The sequence below is a fragment of the Ursus arctos genome, unplaced genomic scaffold, assembly GCF_023065955.2.
Source record: "Ursus arctos isolate Adak ecotype North America unplaced genomic scaffold, UrsArc2.0 scaffold_10, whole genome shotgun sequence".
Lineage (NCBI taxonomy): Eukaryota > Metazoa > Chordata > Mammalia > Carnivora > Ursidae > Ursus > Ursus arctos.
Genome location: NW_026622764.1, coordinates 1,504,607 through 1,524,230, shown reverse-complemented (window position 1 = coordinate 1,524,230; position 19,624 = coordinate 1,504,607). Strand labels below are relative to the sequence as shown.

The following is a 19,624-nucleotide window of genomic DNA, read 5'->3' as shown; positions in this document are numbered from 1 at the left end:
CAGCTGGCTGGAGAGGTGGGATGTTCCTTCAGCCAGGTTTGCAGGAAACTGTGTTCACCCACTTTTCCCTCACTGCCCACAAGATTTAAGGTTCAAAGGTGGTCTAAAACGAGGCTGTTTCTCTCTCTGATCTGCCAAACTCCTAACGTCTCATTTTCATGGTGCCTGCTCCCCAAGTTAGTTAGCGTCCTGTGTGGAAGGGGCACCCCTGGGGACGCTTTGGGGGGGCTGCAGGTCCTTCCCATCCCACCTGCGCAAAGGTTGTCACCCCAAACAATGACAAATGAATAATCCACGGGTGCCCTCCAGAAAGGCCCACATGCCCAGGTCGGCTCCAGGCCTTCACCCCATGGGAGGAAAATCTGATTTCCCGTCTAGGACAGCTGGCGTCTGTCCCTACCAGGTAAGATACCAGCATCCCAGTGCAGCCAGTGGGCCCTCTCTTAGCTCAGAGCACAAGGCAGTGGTGCCGGCTTTGGAGCCCAACTCCGCTGCTGGAAGATCTCAGCGGACATACTTCTGTGTTTGCAGTTTTCTGGAGTAAGCAACGCACGCAACTGAAAGGCTTGAAATTGTGTCAAAGTGATGTTTTAATCTCATTGAAAAGTGTATTAAAGGACAAGATGTAATTTATGTGAGACGCTTCGATGAAAGGAGAGATTGGAGTGGATGGTCCTTTCACTCCTGTGAACCCCGTGTCATGTTGATATGGAAGCCTGTCTAGCTAATCTAATTTGCAATAACAGGGACGGCCTGTAAGGAAAAGCATCTCTGATTTCACTTTATTTCTTTTCACATAGAAATTCCTTATGACTTGTCTCCTCTTGTGAGTGATGCGTTTTCTATGTGGGGCTAATGAGAGAATGTGAGACAGGGCTGTCTCCCGCGCCACGAGGCTCTTCCTGCTAATGCCCCTGGTCACCAGCTCACCTGGCCTCTCCTGGACCCGGTGGGTGGCTGCCGTGGCTTGAAAGAGCCCTTCTGAGCTCCGCAGAAACGAAGCTGGGCAGCCAGGGCCTGCTGGCCTTGGGCGCTTACCTGCAGGCGCTGTCATCTCTCCCAAGGACTCTGGCTTTAGAAGTTGGCTCAAGCCGATGCCCCGATGCCCCGTATTCTCAGATCTTTACATTCTGCACGTTTTAATTTGAATAGTTAGGAAGCTCCCGCCATCCCGGAAAGTTTGATCTTTGGTGAGTCTTTACACTAGCTTGGAAAACCAAACACACCTACTGTCAGACGAGGTGCTTTGTGTTCTTATTATCACATGGGACACAAGCATTCTTTACCAATAAAAACCTACACGCGTTAGAAAATTACAACTTTTGTACAATGTAACAAGGTGTATTCAAACTGTTAATTATGGGGGTTTGTGTAAATGAAACTTTACCAGTGACCCATTTAATTTTGTGGTAATTACTGACAAAATAAGACAAGGATGAATCACAATGCAGTATATTTATCTTGAAGGAGACTACTGCGCTGAGTGAGGTAGTGAAGCCAAGGAGTAAGACAAAATTTGCCGGGGGGCAGGGGGTGTGCAGAAATAGAAAAAGTACATAAAAACCACACTATGGAATCGTTCTGTTTAAAACAGCAGAAAACTCGAGCCCGGTGGCCTCCCGAAAAAGCCCATCCCAATTCCAGAGGCTCCGGCATTTTCTCCTCCAAACCCAAGGCTCTGGCACCGTCAGGTCAGCTGTGCGGCCCCAGCGCCTTGAGCGCGACTTCCGCGGGTCCTACAAGGCGGCCGGCCTGGGCTCCGGGCCACACGCGCCCCCGGGAGGACAGGCGGGACGGCGCAGCGGCCGCCGCGGGCCCCCGCGGGCAGGCGGAGGGGAGGGGCGCCGACGCCCCCCGGCCCAGCTCGCTGTCCGCAGGCGCGCCTGGCTGCTGTCCCCTTCCCGGCGTCCCCGCAGGGCTTCCAGGCACAGGCGGAGGCCGGGGCGCGGGACCCGTTGGCTTACTGGTCAAGCTTCGCCGGCGGCCCCAGCGTCAGGCAGCGGCCTGGCCGAGGCCCAGCGGCCGGGCCACGGGGCACTAGCCCGAGTCCCCGCTCGAGCCGCTTTCTCGCCGGGCTGTTCATCGGTGCGGACACGAGAATGCGGGCGGCGTGCCGCGCGCACAGGCACCTGGCGTCCCGCGCGCCTACCGCGCCCCCAGCGCCGGGTTCGGGCGACGGCCGCCCTTAGCCCGGGACGCTGGGACCGCCCGGCTGGCTCCCCGGGCCGGGCGAGGGGTGGGAGCCCGGGCAGAGCTCGTGTCTTTAAAGGCCGCCCAGCGGAACTGCGCGCGGCCCAGCTCTCCGCCTCGATTGGTTTGGTTTGGGCTGAGTGGGGGCACCCTCGAGGAGACGCCGGCGTCCACGTGTACCGGGCAGGTGGCCCCGCCGAGATTCTGGTGGGAGAGTTTCCCACAGAAGGGCCGGGCAGGCTGAGCGGCAGGAGGAGCCCGCGCAGGCGGCGAGGCCCGGGCGGCCTGGCACCCCGCGGTCGCCCAGCTTCGCGCGCCCGGTCCGCCGCCCTCCCTCCTGAGCGCCCGCAGCTCGCCGGGCCGAGGGCGCGAGGCTGCCCTCGGGTCCCAGTGTCTCCCTCCCCTTGTCTTCTCTCTTTCATTCATAAACCTGGTGGCTAGAGACGCCGCTTGAATATTGACGTCTCTCCCCCAACTGCTCTGCCGTTAACCCAATTACAGAATTCATCAAGAACTGTGTTGAATTATCTCTTTCCATACAGTATCAGCATTAGCCTAATTAAAAGCTATAATGTCTGATATAATGATTAAATCGTTAGCTCTGCTGTAGGGAAGCAATATTTTGTTTTCCCTTCAATTAGAAGCTGATTGAGGTTTTCAGAGCAGGTCAGCTGTGAAATTTGAATTATATGTGTGAGTACTGCTCACAGGGTGAGCCCCTACTCGAAAGCTCCCAGAGATTCTCCAAATGCTTTCACCCAGAGAGCTGGGAGGCACAAAACAACACACACGCACGCACACACACAGGGTTGTTTGCTCTTCAGTGTGAATTTACGGATCTCCACACTGATGGCTGGAAAGAAAGCCGTGCTTGCTTTCGAGGGGAAGGGCTTTATTCCCCCTTTCCTGCAGACGTTCCAGGCTCAGCCCTCCACACCCGGACGCTCCCAGTGGAAGGAGTGGACGGTGGGCTTGCCCGCTCACAGCAGCTGCCAAGGTCCCCTGCTCTGTTGCTACCCCTAAATGGCAATGATGCCACCGGAAGTTCCATGCTGGCGAGAGGTTCTTTTTCTGATCCGTCCTCTTTCCTCTCTTCCATGACTAGTTTTTCCCCTTTAAAAGAAAAAAAAAAAATCAACAAAGAAACTTTTGTGCTACTTTGGCTCCGTTGGCTTTGTTTGGGAACAACGGGTCAAGTTAGCAGGGTCAGGGCGCAGAGGGGGGACCGAGGGCGCCCGGGGACCCGGGACAGACAAGCGCCCCGCCATGACCCCCAGGCTTGTCCCCCGCGCACCCCGGCTCGAGAAGCCCCGAAGGCGCGCGCCGAGTCCTGGAGCCGGGTGCGAGGCTGCAGGAGCCGGGAACGGGGCGCGGCGGCGGAGAGCGGGGGCCGCAGGCCCGCTGCTCCGCGAGGCGGCGAGGGCGGCGGCGACCAGCAGACGGCGATCGCGGCCCGCGCTCCCGCGGCTCCGGGCAGGGGGGAAGCGCGGCCTCCACCGCCGCCCTCCCGGCGCTGTCCCCCACCAGCGGCACCCCCCGCGCCGCGGTCCCTCCCGCCTCTCCTCCATCTGCGCCTCCTGTCGGCGGAGACGACCTCGAAGGCCTGAGCTGCCTCCGGGTCTTCCTTTTTCTCCCCGCCCGCTCGCTCCGCCGCCTTCTCCTCCCCGCTCGCTCTTCTCCGATCACTTTTTTCTCTCCCCAAATCCGGCCTTGAATTGGCGGCTCCCTCCCTCGGGATTTGCCTCCCTAGACTGTGGTCTGAGCCCTTCGGGGCGACACCAGAGCCTGCAAGGCTGCGTCCTGGGCGGTACACGGAGGCACCTACGCAGGCCTCGGTTGTCCACGCGTCCGGGAAGCCGCAAGAGCTCAACTGTGGGAGGAGGGCAGCGGCCGGCGGTCTGCGCGCATCCCCCGGGCGCGTGTCCCCGGGACCGGACGACTGCGCCAAGGCCGCGGAAGACAGGCGTTTTTCGGCTTTGCGGCATCCCTGCGGTGACCTTTCACTGACTTCCGTCCCCACCCCCCAGTCCTCCAGACCTGTCCATCTTCCGCTTGCTTGGAGCTTTAGACTGGCTCTAGTACAGAAAGTCACCTCTAGGTACCTGCAAGGTAGCTTTCCTTTAAAGAGTGCTAGGGGCACTCTACAGGGGAGTCTATCCACAGTGACCCTCTCTGCTCCCCGGATTTGTCCTGAGCACAACCAGGGGGGCAGGGGGAGCCAGAGCCAAAAGTTTTACTCCACAAAAACAGTTTATGCTAGTGGTGGTACATGTCCAGAAATCAATGTATTTTAAAGTCAAGGGCTTTTGTATAATTGCCTAAATACATCACATAATATATATGCGTATATTCTGTATGTTTGCACACCTGTGTACATGTATGCACATATACTGCCTGAACACACGTATGTTTATGCACGCATATGTTCTTTGTGGGCGTGTATACACACATATATACGTAGTGTGTATTCTGTGTGCACATACGTATCTACATAAGCATATGTGTGTATATCATTTCCTCTAAGGAGGCTTGGATCTGCATTTTCTTTCAGGATCATGCCCACAAGTTAAATAAAAGAACAGACAGTGTCTTTACTTATCCATATTTTCAAGTTGATCTTCACTTTGGCATTTTGAGCAAAGAGATACAGTGAAGTCGCTGAAAAGCCAAAAGAGCAAATTTGGTCAATCAACAGCAAACTAATCCTTCACTCAGGGTCTGGGCCCTGACATTACTGGGAAATAGTGCAGACTGTCTTCAAATCCTCCAGTGCCCAACCTTTGAGAAGCCCTCCGTTTGAAGGAGGCCGCTGCCAACCTGGTGAGCGGTGGAGGGAGAAACAAAACTGGGGAGAGGGGGTGTTTTTCAAACTGATTTTTGGACTGTTGCCTCTCCTTTTAAAGAGTCACTGGGGAGAGGGGTCAGAAGGAGCAAGCAATTGAGGCTCCCAAAAGCCATTACCAGCAGGAGTTGATATGACACTCTCAGTCTCCATGCCAGGATGGAAGGCACTGAGAGGTCTGGCACTCAAGGCCTTGCCACTGCCTCATCGGCACAGGCGGCCGCTGCCAGTCATCTATCGCTTGGCAACAAGTTACACCTGCGGCTCCAGATTAATGCTTATGCACGTGGGCACCCAGAGTGTGTGCACCCGCTTGGGCCCAGGGAACATCTCGGCACTAGAAAGGGCTTGTGGAGAGCGCCCTGAACGCTAAGCACTAGCGTGATCTCACACAAGGCTAAACGTCTACCTCCTATTTAGATGCTCTGGAAAACAAGGGTAACATCGTATTTGGAAACAATTTTCAGGACTATGGTAGAAAGAAACCAGACCATTTCAAAGTCGGCTATCCAAGTTCCCAAAAGCATAAAGCATTCCTGCAATGCTAACTGGAGTGCAGGGTGTTTATAAAATAAATTGCTCCATTGATATGGAAAATAATGTGCCAAGCCTGACTCACACAAAGCATTTTCAGGGGGTCTTAGGCTATTTAGTTTAAAATCTAAATTGAAAAGCAGAGGAAAAGAAATCTTTCCATTGCTAAGTGGATAATATAGTTAATAATTTGTAAACCATTTCCTTCATTTCAGTCTTGCTGACTTTCCATAACACACTGGATCTCACTGCACACCCACTGCCTCCTAAATTATCAAAAGAAAAACGGGTCTGTAGCATTCTTAAACAATATTCTTGTTCTTTTTTTTTGTTCACTCACAATGTAACTGATATTTGGAGGTGGTGCGTACAACAAGTCAAAAGCTTTAACAAACTCGATTGATGAAATGAGAAGGTAGTTGAAAACCAAGTTTATAACCTAGATATTTAGGGAAAACTCAATACAAATGACGTTTCCTTTCTCATGTAATTATCTATTATTTGATGAGTTCACTATGAAACGCTGCGTGGCCTGAAGCCGAAGCACTTCAATAGGCAGAGACCAGTCTGCTGTCGCACTGCATTCCGTAGCAACCTTGAAATCCTAAGAGAAAGGCGACGGTAACAATCCTAGCAATGGAGAGGAGAGAAAGGACGATGCCTGCACCTTGCACGAGCAATAGGGTCAGGATATTCACAACCTCAGAATTTTTTCTAAATGGGGGTGGGGGGTGCGGTGTCACGTAGTCACTGCCCAGCATACTTAAACGTATGAGTACAGTCAGGGTCATCCTCATTCTTACACATTTACTTCGACTTCAGGACGGTCAGTCCCGCCGCTCTGGTTAAGCTCAGCTCGACCCACCCGCCGTCCCCTAAGCACCTCCCTCTCCGGTGCGCACACATTCGCCCGCGTGGAGTGCGCAGGAGGGATGCCTGGGCTCAACGGATTCCCTGTCTTTGGGCCCCTTGCTTATCATTTCGGACGGAAACAGTAGCGTGAGCGCGATGGTGGGGGCTTTGAGAGAGGGTTTGGTAATCTCTTGTGCATCCCCGAATGGAAGACACTTTAAAGTTCAGGAATTAAAGCGCAGGTGGGGCCTTCCTCCTCCCAAGAACCAGGCCTTTCGTTCGCATAATGTAGGAAAACGGCATCCGCCGCTTAGTCGCAAGGCCCCCCTCTTCCCGGTCGGTGTCCAGTGGGCCCCGCTCCGTTCCCAGTTGTCACAGTTCTTAGGCAAACAGATGCTGGAAGATTGGCTCCTGAAGAGCGTGGGCTCCATCATCCTGCGATTTAAACAAACTTTTTCAACTGTTGTTGAGTTGCTACTAGATTCCAGATAGATGTTGTTTCCGAGCTCCCTGCCAATTTCTTTTTAGGAGGAAGAAGCCAAATTGAGAGGAGTACGCGCCTATAACCCCCAGGCTCATTAAAAGACCCTCAAAAACAAAAAGAAAAAAATTCAGGGCTGATGCTAAAAGCAGCCGCGGAGCCAAGTCTGACAAAACGCTCCCCCCTTTAGGGGACTTCTTGGGGCCTGGCCTGGGAAGGCCTTCCTACGAGAGGGGGCACTGGAGAACTTCGCACGAGCGGCGGCGGAGCAGGTATCCCTGGGAGGGTCTCACAGGAGAAACCCTGGGGGGCTTTCGAGCTGCGGATCTCAGACGCCCCCCACTACCTCCGGCTCTCCAGGGCGCGCCCGTCCCTCCCAGGCCTCGGGCCCAGCTGGGGGTTAGGTTCCCGCCCGGGTCCCAACTTTCCCCTTCCCAGCAAGCGCAGAGTTGGCCGGCGGGGGTGCAGAGGAGCTGGGTCTCCACTGCACTCGTTTAAACAAGGCTCCAGGCTGTATCCCCACCCCACCCCCCGCCCCTCCTCCCGCTCTTCCTCCCGCCCGGAACGATTCTTTCTTCGTCTCCGCTTTTAAACCCAACCTTAATCGTTCGGAGCGCGCGGGCGGGAGAGGCGAGGAGGGCGAGCTCTGGGTTCGCCGCCGCCGCGCGCGCTCAGGAAGCAGCGTGGCTGTGCCCCCTCCCAGGCCTCCTTCCCCCTCCTTCCTGCCCCTGCTCCCCCTCCTTCCTCCCCTCCTCCCGCCCCGCCGCCCGCGCCCCGAGCATCTACTCCCTCCCCACGTCACTCGCCAGCGCGCCATGCAAATCACCGCCGCCGCCGGCTCCCATTGGCCGCGGCGCGCTCATTTAATGGCAGCCCGGGCCCGGCGTATGGCTGCTGGGCCCCGCGCGCCGCCGGCCCCGCGTGCGCCTCCGCTCCGAGCGCACGGCCTCGGGCAGGCAGTGGGCAGCCAGTCCCGGGCTCGGCGGCCCCGCTCTCAGGCCCTCTCCGCGCGCCTGCGCTCCCAGCGCTGCCCCCTGCCCCCCTCCCCAACGGCCCCCCTCCGCGCCCCCCTCGGCGCCTCGCTCCCCCCGGGCACCTGGGACCGGCACATGCCCAGCGCACGCGGCGCGCCGCGCTGCTAGAAGTTGCAGCCCCGGAGTTGGAGGCCGCTGAGGACCCAGTGCAGGAGGAAGGAGGCAGCCCGCGGCAGCGGCCGGCGAGGAGCAGGCAGAGAGCCCCGGGCCAGGCCCCGCGCGCCGCTCGTGTCCCGAAAAGTGGAGCTGCAACTTGGCCACGACTGCACCTGTTTGCACCGCTCCGCCGAGGCGACGGGGCTGCGGCGGCGGCGGCGTCGACCCCGGCCATCGCCCTCTTCGGCAAGTGGTTTGAGCACCAGGAGAAACTTTGCACCTGTGAGCCCGACCTGCCCTGAGTGCGTGTGTTTTTGCCTCTTGTTTTGTTGTCGTTGCTTCCACCTCCCCCCATTCTTCTCTCTGGTAGGACTTCTCCCCCTCCCCACATCTCGGTCCGTTCCATTGAGCCCCTCTCCATCCTCCACCCCCCGGCCATCTATGCTCCTGGCCCTCCCCGCGCGGTGCCGTTGAACCCGCGGGCCGCCCCGATGTACAGCATGATGATGGAGACCGACCTGCACTCGCCTGGCGGCGCCCAGGCCCCCACGAACCTGTCGGGCCCGGCCGGGGCGGGCGGCGGTGGCGGCGGCGGCGGCGGGGTCGCCAAGGCCAACCAGGACCGGGTCAAGCGGCCCATGAACGCCTTCATGGTGTGGTCCCGCGGGCAGCGGCGCAAGATGGCCCAGGAGAACCCCAAGATGCACAACTCGGAGATCAGCAAGCGCCTGGGCGCCGAGTGGAAGGTCATGTCCGAGGCCGAGAAGCGACCGTTCATCGACGAGGCCAAGCGGCTGCGCGCGCTGCACATGAAGGAGCACCCGGATTACAAGTACCGGCCGCGCCGCAAGACCAAGACGCTGCTCAAGAAGGACAAGTACTCGCTGGCCGGTGGGCTGCTGGCGGCCGGCGCGGGCGGCGGCGGCGCGGCCGTGGCCATGGGCGTGGGCGTGGGTGTGGGCGCGGCGGCCGTGGGCCAGCGCCTCGAGAGCCCGGGCGGCGCGGCGGGAGGCGGCTACGCGCACGTCAATGGCTGGGCCAACGGCGCCTACCCCGGCTCGGTGGCGGCGGCGGCGGCCGCCGCGGCCATGATGCAGGAGGCGCAGCTGGCCTACGGGCAGCACCCGGGCGCGGGCGGCGCGCACCCGCACGCGCACCCGGCGCACCCGCACCCGCACCACCCGCACGCGCACCCGCACAACCCGCAGCCCATGCACCGCTACGACATGGGCGCGCTGCAGTACAGCCCCATCTCCAACTCGCAGGGCTACATGAGCGCCTCGCCCTCGGGCTACGGCGGCCTCCCCTACGGCGCCGCCGCCGCCGCCGCCGCCGCCGCGGGCGGCGCGCACCAGAACTCGGCCGTGGCGGCGGCGGCGGCGGCGGCGGCCGCGTCGTCGGGCGCCCTGGGCGCGCTGGGTTCGCTCGTCAAGTCTGAGCCGAGCGGCAGCCCGCCCGCCCCTGCGCACTCGCGGGCGCCGTGCCCCGGGGACCTGCGCGAAATGATCAGCATGTACTTGCCCGCCGGCGAGAGCGGCGACCCGGCGGCAGCTGCAGCCGCCGCGGCTCAGAGCCGGCTGCACTCGCTGCCGCAGCACTACCAGGGCGCGGGCGCGGGCGTCAACGGCACGGTGCCCCTGACGCACATTTAGGGACGCGGGGACACTGCGGCCCGCGCCCAGGACGCACGAAGAGGAGCGCGTGGCCCGCCCGGGCGCCCGGCGCCGAGCGGCCTTGCTTTTGTACAGACGTTTCCACGTTCTTGTAAAGAGGAAAACACTGGCGACGAATGCGGGTGACACACGCCCCCACCTCACCTTTCCGGGAGCTCCTGGGGACCGCCGGGCGCAAACACAGCCTGCGGTTTAGACTGACTTCGGTGTTTTCTTGAGACTTTTTGTACAGTATTTATCATTCGTGGAGGAGGCAGAAAGCGTTTTCTTTGCTCGAGGGGACAAAGACCAAACCAAGTGAGAGGCGACTCCAACTTTCCCAGCCCGGCCAGCACGCCTGCTCTCATCCTGCATCGCTTCCTGACGGCGTTTGGTTGCCGAGACCCGGTGCCGGGAAGCTGTTCTCATTTGTTATCGATGTAGTAAGGCAGATCCAAACACTTACGAGTTTTTTGTAGTTGTTGCAGCTTTTTTGGGTTGGTTTGTTAATTTATACGAAGAGATCTCCCCACTCCTTTCGGATGGCAGCGTCATATTCTGGGTTTTGTAAAACTTTCTGTATCCGAGCATTTCCATTTTTTGGTTTTGTTTTGTATTATTTCTTGTAAATGCTATTGTGAAATTTTTATTTTAGGCGTTGCGGTGTGGGGAGGGGGATTCAGACTATGTACATAATTTCCTAAAAAGCCTTTCTTCTAAAAACGAAAAAAGACCTCTCCTTAAAAAAAAATGCATCGAGTTTTGAGTCAATAAATTTAAGAGAGAAAAAAAAGCCCAGTTTTCCCCCATAATTTGGAACGTGCTAATTTTATATGCATGTTTTGTGAGCACAAAATACAATTGGTAAATCTGACGAAGGAGAAAGAAATTATCAGCATAAACTAAAAGTGAGGGATCCTCAGCGGGGAGGGTATGGTCTTGACAGAACTTCATTCAGTGGAAGGGAAGAAAGTTTAAATCGATAGATTATTTTGTAGCATTTACGGTGTTAATACGGATCAAGAAAAACTACCAGGATAAAAAAAAAAACCCCTCATTTTATAGTCTGGCCCTGTGGTGTGTTGTTTCTAACTGCGGGACACTGGCGGGCTCTGAGTCGTCCAGCTGGCCTGGGATCTACCCCGGTTTGGTCTGGAGGAGGAAAACCCTAATGGCGGGACCAGGATACGGATGGATGACAAAGACCACCGCGGGGTCACGGATGCCCCCAATTCCCCTGCAATTAAGATTGCAAGTGGAATTTATCTGAATTTGGCTCAAGGAAAAACTCTTTGAACCAAAATTCACTGCAAACGAGCCCACTCCGTCCCTCCCCAGCCCCTCCTTCTGGTTTATTTCTCCTTGGGAAAGGGCAAAATGGTCTTGAATTCTCTCTCTCTGCCCCCCCCCCACTCACTCACTCGACCACCCCCATCCCCAGTGTGAACTGGGATACACAAAATGTGGTGTTTATTATTCCTGATGAGATCGGAGGGTGTTTGATGCTTTAAATTTTTTAATTATATTTTTTCTAGGTGTTTATGGGTACATTGCAGTTTTTTCCTGGAATTTAAAGTTTTCTGTAAAACTTTGTCTTCAAGTAATCTGACAGCATTAAATATTGCATTTAAAAGTTATACTGTAGCAAATACGTTTTGAAATTAGTCACAACATAAAGATGAAATTATATTTTTTGGGAAAAAAAGCCTTTAGGCCACATCAAAACATGTTGATTTCATCAGCTGTAGGCCTCCCTTTCATTTTCTTTTCTTGTCCTGGAATGAGCGTAGACTGACTATCCAAAAATGGGCCTATGCTAGCAGGTTAATGAGAGCCACGGTCGGCCTGCATTGGAGAATAGCTTTAAGTAAAATGCTAACCTGGCAATTGACATGTGTAATTTTTTGGAGTCATTTTGATAATTTTGCTTAAACCATGCATTTTTTAAAGTAACTGCAAAAATCTCAAGAATGATGTCCACTGCTTGTTTCTAAGAAGATAATAAAGTTCCCTTCCCCCCCCCCTTTTTTTAAGCTTTAGAAATCTGATCCTTTGTGAAGCTGTGGCTCCTGAAAGTGTTTGGATATATATGGATTGCTGAGTGGTTCAGCATCATGAGATAGTCGGGGAATAAATGAATGAATGCCACACAGTGTCCTCTGGGAGATGCTCTGGGAAATTCTGTAATGCTCGGTTAATTCACCACACCCAGCTTAAGGAGCAGGCCACATTGACTCTGAAAGGTGCAGTTAAATAGACTCTCTGGGTTCTTTTGCTAACTCCTAATCTCAATGTCTCCCTGCATTTACTAAAGTGGCAGACAGATGTGTGGTCATGCTCACATGTGTGTACACTCAGGTTTGTATCTGGGCCCAGCTGTTGGCATCCAAGTCTTAGTTCATCACACTCTTAGTAATGGGGGTCACACTGGAAGTGTTTCAGACTCTAAAAAGTTTAGCAGTTATGCAGGAGTTCCAGGCAGAGCTGTCCCTTGGTTTCTTGGAAGGTGGACTTATAGTTTGGCATTTTTCCTCATGTGTCTCATACATCGCTGAAATTCAATGCCAGATGCTGGGAGCCACTTTGTTAAAAACCCAGGAAGACCTTAAAATAGGAATTCATGAAATGCAGCATAATTGTTTTGTTGATTGGAACATGGCGGAAAAGCAAATATAAATTGGTTAATGACTCTATTTAGAAATAAGGGGGATGGAGGAGCAGACCGAGGCTAGGATTCATCTCAGGACTGAGACCCTATCACCCCAGCAGCGTTTCTCCAACTTACGTTGGTGGAGAAAACATTCCCCTAGGCCCTGCAGACGTCTCACTCAACCGTGAATTCGGCTCTCATCACATTCACGAAATGAGATAGTCTATGGTGATTTTTATGTGATGGCTTCACTCACTTTCCAAATCACAGGGCGGTATTTCTATCACTTATTCCAATTTTGTTCGAAAACCGTGTGGAGAACTCGGACAGGACTCGTTTGGGGGCCTTGTACAAAGTTTGCATAACTTCGTGCGGCGGCGACTGCGGGAATCGCTCATAATCCGGCCGTTGGCCAGGGCCCGGCTGTCCAGGCTGCGGGTAGCACGGTGTGCTGGAGGGGGTTTTCTCTTGTTCATCACCCCCCCTTTTTTAAACTAACGGGCCCTTTTTGTTGTTGCTGTTCAGACTTTGACACCAACCCCCCACACCCGGCCAAATAAACCCACCAGTAGCTAGATGAAATGAATTAATTTTAAAACCAGTCTCGGGTACGGCGCGCGCCTGATCTGCAGATGTGTGTCGGGTAGCGTGACTGATAGGTCTATTAAAATCACGCATGTGGGAGAAGAATAACACGCATATTCACGCATCTCATTTTCCCGACAAAGACTGGGCCACGCAGAGATCTGTCTCCGGTAAATTCCGGTTAATTCGAGAAACCATCCCGGGCCCCGGAAGGCGCGCTCCGGGGCGGCCAGGCTCTCGCACCCACCGCCCGCGGCGCCCGCTCCGCTCGCCCGCCCCTCCCTGGTCCCCCTCATCCCCCTCCCCGCTTCCGCAGCCTGGCCCTTGGGGCAGAGGCTCCAGAAACGTCGGCGGCAGAATGTAATAATAGGTTTGATTCCTTGGAAACTTCAAGTGAAAAGCAGACTTGGCCTTGGCGCAGCTCCTTTTCCAGCAGGACTATTCGGCGGGATTGAAAGGCCGGGCCAGAAGGGGAGGGGAGAGGGGCGCAGGCCCCCGGGGCGAGCAGCCGAGGGAGGTGGGTCCGGTCCCGCCCCCGAGCCTGCAGGGTCGGGGCAGCGCGGGGGCCGGGCGAGGGACGCAGGGACCCCTCGCCCTCACCCCCGGCGCCCCCCCACCATCTCCTCTGCCCTCCAGCCCCCCAGCCCGAGGGCGAGGCCCGGCGGGGGGCGCAGAGCCCTCATCCCCGCCCCTCCTCCGCCCCCCGCCCGGCCCTTCCTCTCCAGCTGCGCGCCGCCGGGACCCTGCTCCGCCCGCCCCCGGGAGCCCAGCGGCGTGGGCGTCAGCGCCCAGAGCGCACGGTGCGCGGCCCGGGTCCCCTCCGGGCGGGGGCGGACGGCCTCCCGGCTTCCTTCGCCGCCCTTCCCCGGCCCTGCTCCCCTGAAGCCGGAGTCGCGGCGGCTTCCCGGCCTTTGCGCCCGGCTCACGTCCTCCCCTCTCCACCCTTTGCAACCCTTCCCGTCCCGCTAGCCACTCGCTTCTCCTGCGTTTCCTCCTCGCCTCCCTCTTCGTTTATCTCCGTCCCCTCCCGCCTCCCGCACAGTCCCTTCCTTTCTCTGTGCGCCCGGCCTCCCTTTGTCCTCGGCGCGTCCGTCTCCGCCCCGCGCCCCGGCCCCTCGTCGCCCCGGCTGCCGCCCGGGACACTGCCTCCGAGTAGGGTCGGGGTCGGCCCGTACCCGGACCTGGCCCGTCCCCCCCCCCGCCCCCGCCACGATCGCTCGGCCGCGTCCCCCCTGGCTCGAGCCGGAGGGGCGGGAACCCGGGCACCGACTTGGAGCCCGCGGCCCGGGCGAGCGCCCCGACCCAACCGGTGCAGCCTGGGCTCCGGGGCCGGCGGTGTCAGCCGCGGGGGATTAAGGTGACTGATGCGAGGGAAGAAGCAGAGTGTTTTTGTGTTTAAAGAGAGCGGGATTAGTAGAGAGAAAGTCCTGACCCGGGGTCAGCTGCAAGTCAAACCCTTTTACAATCAGCTAGCGGAACAAGCACGTCTCCCGGCCGGGCCGCAACACGTGGGAGGAAGGAGGCGATGGAGGGGCCGCACCCCCGGGCTGCCCGGTGGGGGGAGGGGAGAGATGGGAGACCGCACCCCCAGAGTGCGGGGTGGAGGGCAGGGGGAAGGCGTGGGGGGAGAGAGGGGCCCGCACCCCCGCGCTGCCGAGTGCAGGGCAGGGGGAGGGGGCCGAGACGGGGGACCCGCGCTCCCGGCCCCGAGCCCGCCCTGGAAGGGCCAGCGCGGAGGGGGTGCGGGTGGCGCGAGTAGCCGCCCGCGGGTTTGGAGCTTTGCGCGGCGGGACGAGTCGTCCAGGAGAATCCCTTCTCCTCCGGAACGCCTGCGTCCCCCGTTTCCTGGGCCGTCTTCCGGCCGCTCCTCCGGATGGGAGCCGGGAGAACGTCTGGTGGGCTCCCTGCTCCGGAGGCTCCGTCTCATTAACGCGGTTAGTTTCCATAAGAAACCAAAACCGAAAGAGCAGGTCCTGGGACGCGGTGCTTCTCCGGGTCTTACCCAGGCTCTCCCCGCAGTCGTCGCCTCCCTTAGGCCACAGCAAACCCTGCTGGGTCGCAGTACTGGGGCGTGGGGGCGACATGTGCTGCGTGCGGCCCCCACCGCCCATCGGGGTGGAGGAGTGAGGCACCTGTCTGGGTGATGGACCAGGCCGACTTCATTAGGCGGTGAAACCCCCGGGCGGCCGGCGTGGGGGGGGGGGGGCGCTGATCTGAAAAGTACTTAAAAACTGGAGTTTGGGGGGAAGGATGAGAGGGGTCGGGGAGAAGAAAAGAAAGTAGACAAATCTTTGTCTTCCCTAGTCGCCAGGTCCAGAATTTATGCTTAAATCACACCAAGAGTTTTAACAAATATGAAAAAACAGAAAATACCCCCAAACGATTGATTTATCCAAGACAGGAAAAGGTCGTCTATTTGGGTAATGAAAAAACAAACATAAGGCAGGGTTGCCACATTTTACTCTAAGCTGGCTTTTCATCTTTAAGTATGAACACATCAACACCGATGAGAGAGAGAACGCAGTTGTAAAAACAGCACAAAACCCCGAGGGAGCGGGCGCTCAGCCTTCCCTGGGTCAGGCTGGTGCACCGAGGTGGCCAGCGGGCACCGGGTTCAAAAGCAAGTGACACACTGCTGCTCAGTAACGTGCTAGGTGTAACCGAGGGGGCAATTTTGTCCGTAGCAGAAACTCCGGACACGGTGAGCAATTCCGAATATGCCCCGAGGGCAGCTCCCAAGGATTTAATTGCCGTCAGCCACTTCAGAACAACGACGTGGGTGCATTAAAGATGTTGTTTATGAAGAACAGCAGGTCATCACATGCAAAGTCTCGAAATAGTCAGCCAGTCAAATCAGTGGAAAAAATCAGCTTTTGTTGGATTTTGCAGTTTCAGGAATTAGGCACTCACTGCAGAGCTGCAGTTTTGAGAAATTGCAATGTCAGGCATGTTCCCAATGGGGAAATATTGTGAGTGTGGAGGAATGCAAGATTGGGTTTGACAATGGGGAAACTGACAAGAGTTATCACCCAGACATTGTTTTCTCTCTGAGCACCCCGGAAATGCTAACTAGAGATGATATCTAGAGGCAGCAATAGCACTCCCTGTTCATCCTATGCACTTGAAAGATACAAAAACAAGAGTCTTAGACAACTAGAGGACTGACCCAGGATTTGCTACGATGAATACCAGAAGACAGGGCAAAGTACGGTGCAGGTTTGTAAAACCTACAAGCACCATAGCAGGTGCCTCAAGATCAGCATGAAGAAATTCAAAGCAGAGGCCAACTTACCGTTTTTATTTCTAAGCAACAGAATAGGAGGGAATCCAGGTGAGCGTGTTTTAACCTGGGAAAAGATTTAGAACCCTCATGCTTTTAAGTAGTCCAAACTGTAGGGGGAAATTTCAGGACACAGAAAAGCCCAGACTTCACCAGTAAATGTACCGTGAATATCCACGTAGATGGATAAGCAGGAGCTTCGTTCTTTGTGCTAAAAATTGAACTGAAGAGCGCAGTTTATTCTTGTAAAAATTGGCTATTTGCATTTTCACCCTACAGAGAAATGACCCACGTGTGCCCAAAGAAAAGGAAGAATGGAGGAGAAAAGTTAGTCACTATGTTATTTATTGTATTTCTGATCTCTGGTGAACCTGGGGAAGAACACGTACAAGATTTGGAGTAAGACAGCCCTGCCCTTGGTCAAAAGTCCTTCCTCTGAGTCCATTTTCTCATATGCAAAAAAGAAATGATACAACCAACTTCATAAGAATATGGTCAGGATTAATGATCTAAGGTGCCTGCTGTGTCTAGGAAAGACCCTCAGTAAACGGTCCCTCGACATATAAGCCTGTGTCAACAGGGGTACGGGGGAGAATTGTTGGCATTAATGCCAAATTTGGCCTGAGTGAGAACAGTGTTACTTATATGCACCAACGCGCCCAAATATTCGTGTGAATAACCATCTCTCTTTGGAGTTACGTGACGGCCATCATATCCGTCCCTTCATCTGTTCAACAGAGATCGATAATGGCACATGAAATGTCCAGGTTATTATAAGAGCACATGGAGGTGTGTGGCCAGAAACTGGGGCTCCCTGCCCAGCAGGTGAGACTCACTGTCACACCAGCCAGTATGCTCTCAAGGGCTACAATCGAGGGACAGAGGTATCCGCTAGATGTCCCCTGATCATTCGTGCCCTATTTGGGGCAATCAGGGAAGGCTTCTCAGAGGAAGTGAAAGCTGGACATCCTGGTGCGGCCTCGACATCCCCTGGGGCCAGGCTGTCCTCGAGGCGTCCCTGCTGCATTGCCGTATGCACCAGGGAAGACTGCAACAGAGAGGTGAGCAGCGGATACAGAATAACTGCTTTGTTTTTCAACCAGTGGCCGCTGAAGACTGGCTCTGAGCGGTCAGAGGTGGGGATCCGGAGGTTCACCGGGCAGCCGTCTCTTGTCCTCGGGTGCTGAGGACCAGAAGAAGCTCGCTTCACATCCCACGTCGCAGGCCCAGTGCCCCTGCCAGGCTGAGTGGGAGGGACCCCCGTCAAGAGTCTGGCCCGTTGTAGGCACAGAGGAGGTGGTGAGCTGAGGCCGGACCTGCGAGAACGTGTCAGGAGACAGGCCCAAAACTGACGGTGAAGAGCTGCTGACACTGTGTCTAGATCACTTCAATTTGAGTAGCGATTTATTATTTATAAAGTGCTCTCACTTAATTGTTCAATTTAGATGACTTTTGAAAAAATTAAGTTAGTGGGAGAAGAAAAAAATTTAAGCTGGATTATTAGAATCTCATAAGTAGGAAGGCCTGACTGATTTATTGCGTTTATTTTCCGTTTCCCCACGAAGTGCTCTGGCGGCCTGGAGGCCTGGAGGCGCACTTCGCCTGAGCCACAGTCGAGGTCAGGCATCAAGAGCGTCCGCCCCGCACACGCCTTCTGCTTCACTGCATGGACGGTAAAAGGGGTAAACAGGGTCATATGTTGTTGACCAAGTTCTGAGTTTACTGAGCTGCTCGGCACTCACGTGCACTGGGGCCGTGTAGCCCTTGTGAAAGCCACATGGGCCCAGACATCCGTGCCGGGTACTCGAGAGTAAATCGGTTTAGTGGGAGGGACCCTAATTATTAAGAAGTATGGGATCCTTAGTTTCTCCATATGGTCATCTGTAAAATGGGACCAGTTTGTTTTAAAAAACACCTCGATGCACTAAGTTCTTCACATGTCTTTGAGAAGAAGAGGTCGTGCAAACAGGGGGGCTGCCCTGTACGCAGAATAAGCCCGGCACGCCCGGGCAGAGGGGCGTCCACAAAGCCCACGGCTCCGCGTGGTGGACGCCATGCTTCCCGCCGATCACAGTGAAGACCGCATTCCTTAGAGTTACAGATACAGAGCTAGAGGAAGGTGTGGTCGTGGAAGAAATCACCACCCATTTGAATAGCACTTGAGGAAATAAATGTTAAATATGATAGAATGAGAGAAAATGCTCTACAAAAAGAATCAAAACTATGTTCGTAAAAGAAGAACTCCAGTATGGCTTTCAGGTAATTTCAGGACACAAGGCACCATTCAGGAAATCTGGTAATCTATGCATTTTAACTATAGCTTTTTGGAGAAAATGGCATTGCCTTTGTTGACTAAATCATTCATAATTTTAATGGATGAGGATGTCAGTCCAGATAATCAGGCCCCTGTGAGTTTCCTAAACTGACTCATTTTGGAATATGATCACGTGGGATGAACCCCCAGCTGCAGCTCCTGCCCCACGCCTGCCCCTTGGACCCTGCCCACCACGTCCAGAACGGGACGCACGCTGTCACCACGTGGCTTACACAGAGAAGGGAGAACCCCGTTCTCAGAAAGAAAGCAGGCAGCTCAGGGACAGCATTGCTGCTGTTCGAGTCAATGAAATGAAACTGAGAGGCAGAAAAGATCCGGTGGAGTAAACACCCAGGGCGGCTCTGAAAGCGGCCTTGCCCCTGGTCAGACCCACCAGACTGAGCCTCTGTTCAGGAAGTGGCTGGGAATCCTGGGGCTCAGGGAGCATTTATAACCAAAAGGGACACAAACCTAATGACCCTATTTGAGCAAGTCCGTAGCCTCTGGGCTTATGTGCCAGCGTTTGATCACCTGTCATCCTCTCCCAGATGCAGGGATTTAAATTTGGTTATGGTAATCTGAGTAAGATACTGATGTAAAAAACTTCCTTGCTCATTGAAAAAAAATGTTTTAGTCTTTCAAACTGAGAATACTCCTAGAAATGCATTCTCAATTTTAAACTATGACATTTGGATAACCAACAAAATTATACATTTACTAACAGAAATTATATAGAAGTCTTGAAATAATTAAACCATATTTTATTCTCAAAAACAAGTATATCACCTGTAGTAACTATTCACAGCAAACTAAAATTGAATATAAAGTCACAGCTCAAATTTAATCATACAATTGCATTAAAATTGATCATTTAAAATCAATCTATAATATACAAGTTCAATATAAATTTGAACAAATTAAATTTTAACTGAATTCGAAACAGTTATGATTATGTTAAATTAGGTTTGCGAAAACCGGAACATTGACGATAACACTTTGAGATGAAGTCTCCACATTAGGGGTTTATATAAACCTAACAACCGACCCGGGGCCAGCCCGCCACGCTTCCTCTTGAGCGCCTGCTGGAAGCTGAGGCCCCTCACAGGTCCCACCG

The 19,624-nt window shown here is 55.0% G+C and overlaps 1 protein-coding gene across 1 annotated transcript; it reads left to right on the top strand.

Moving 5' to 3' along the window:
- Positions 1-8,520: 8,520 nt before the first annotated feature.
- SOX1 (SRY-box transcription factor 1) lies at positions 8,521-9,681 on the top strand. Its single transcript, XM_026488714.1, has one exon. It carries the CDS (start codon positions 8,521-8,523, stop codon positions 9,679-9,681), a length of 1,161 nt encoding a protein of 386 aa, XP_026344499.1.
- The last annotated feature ends 9,943 nt before the right edge of the window (positions 9,682-19,624 follow it).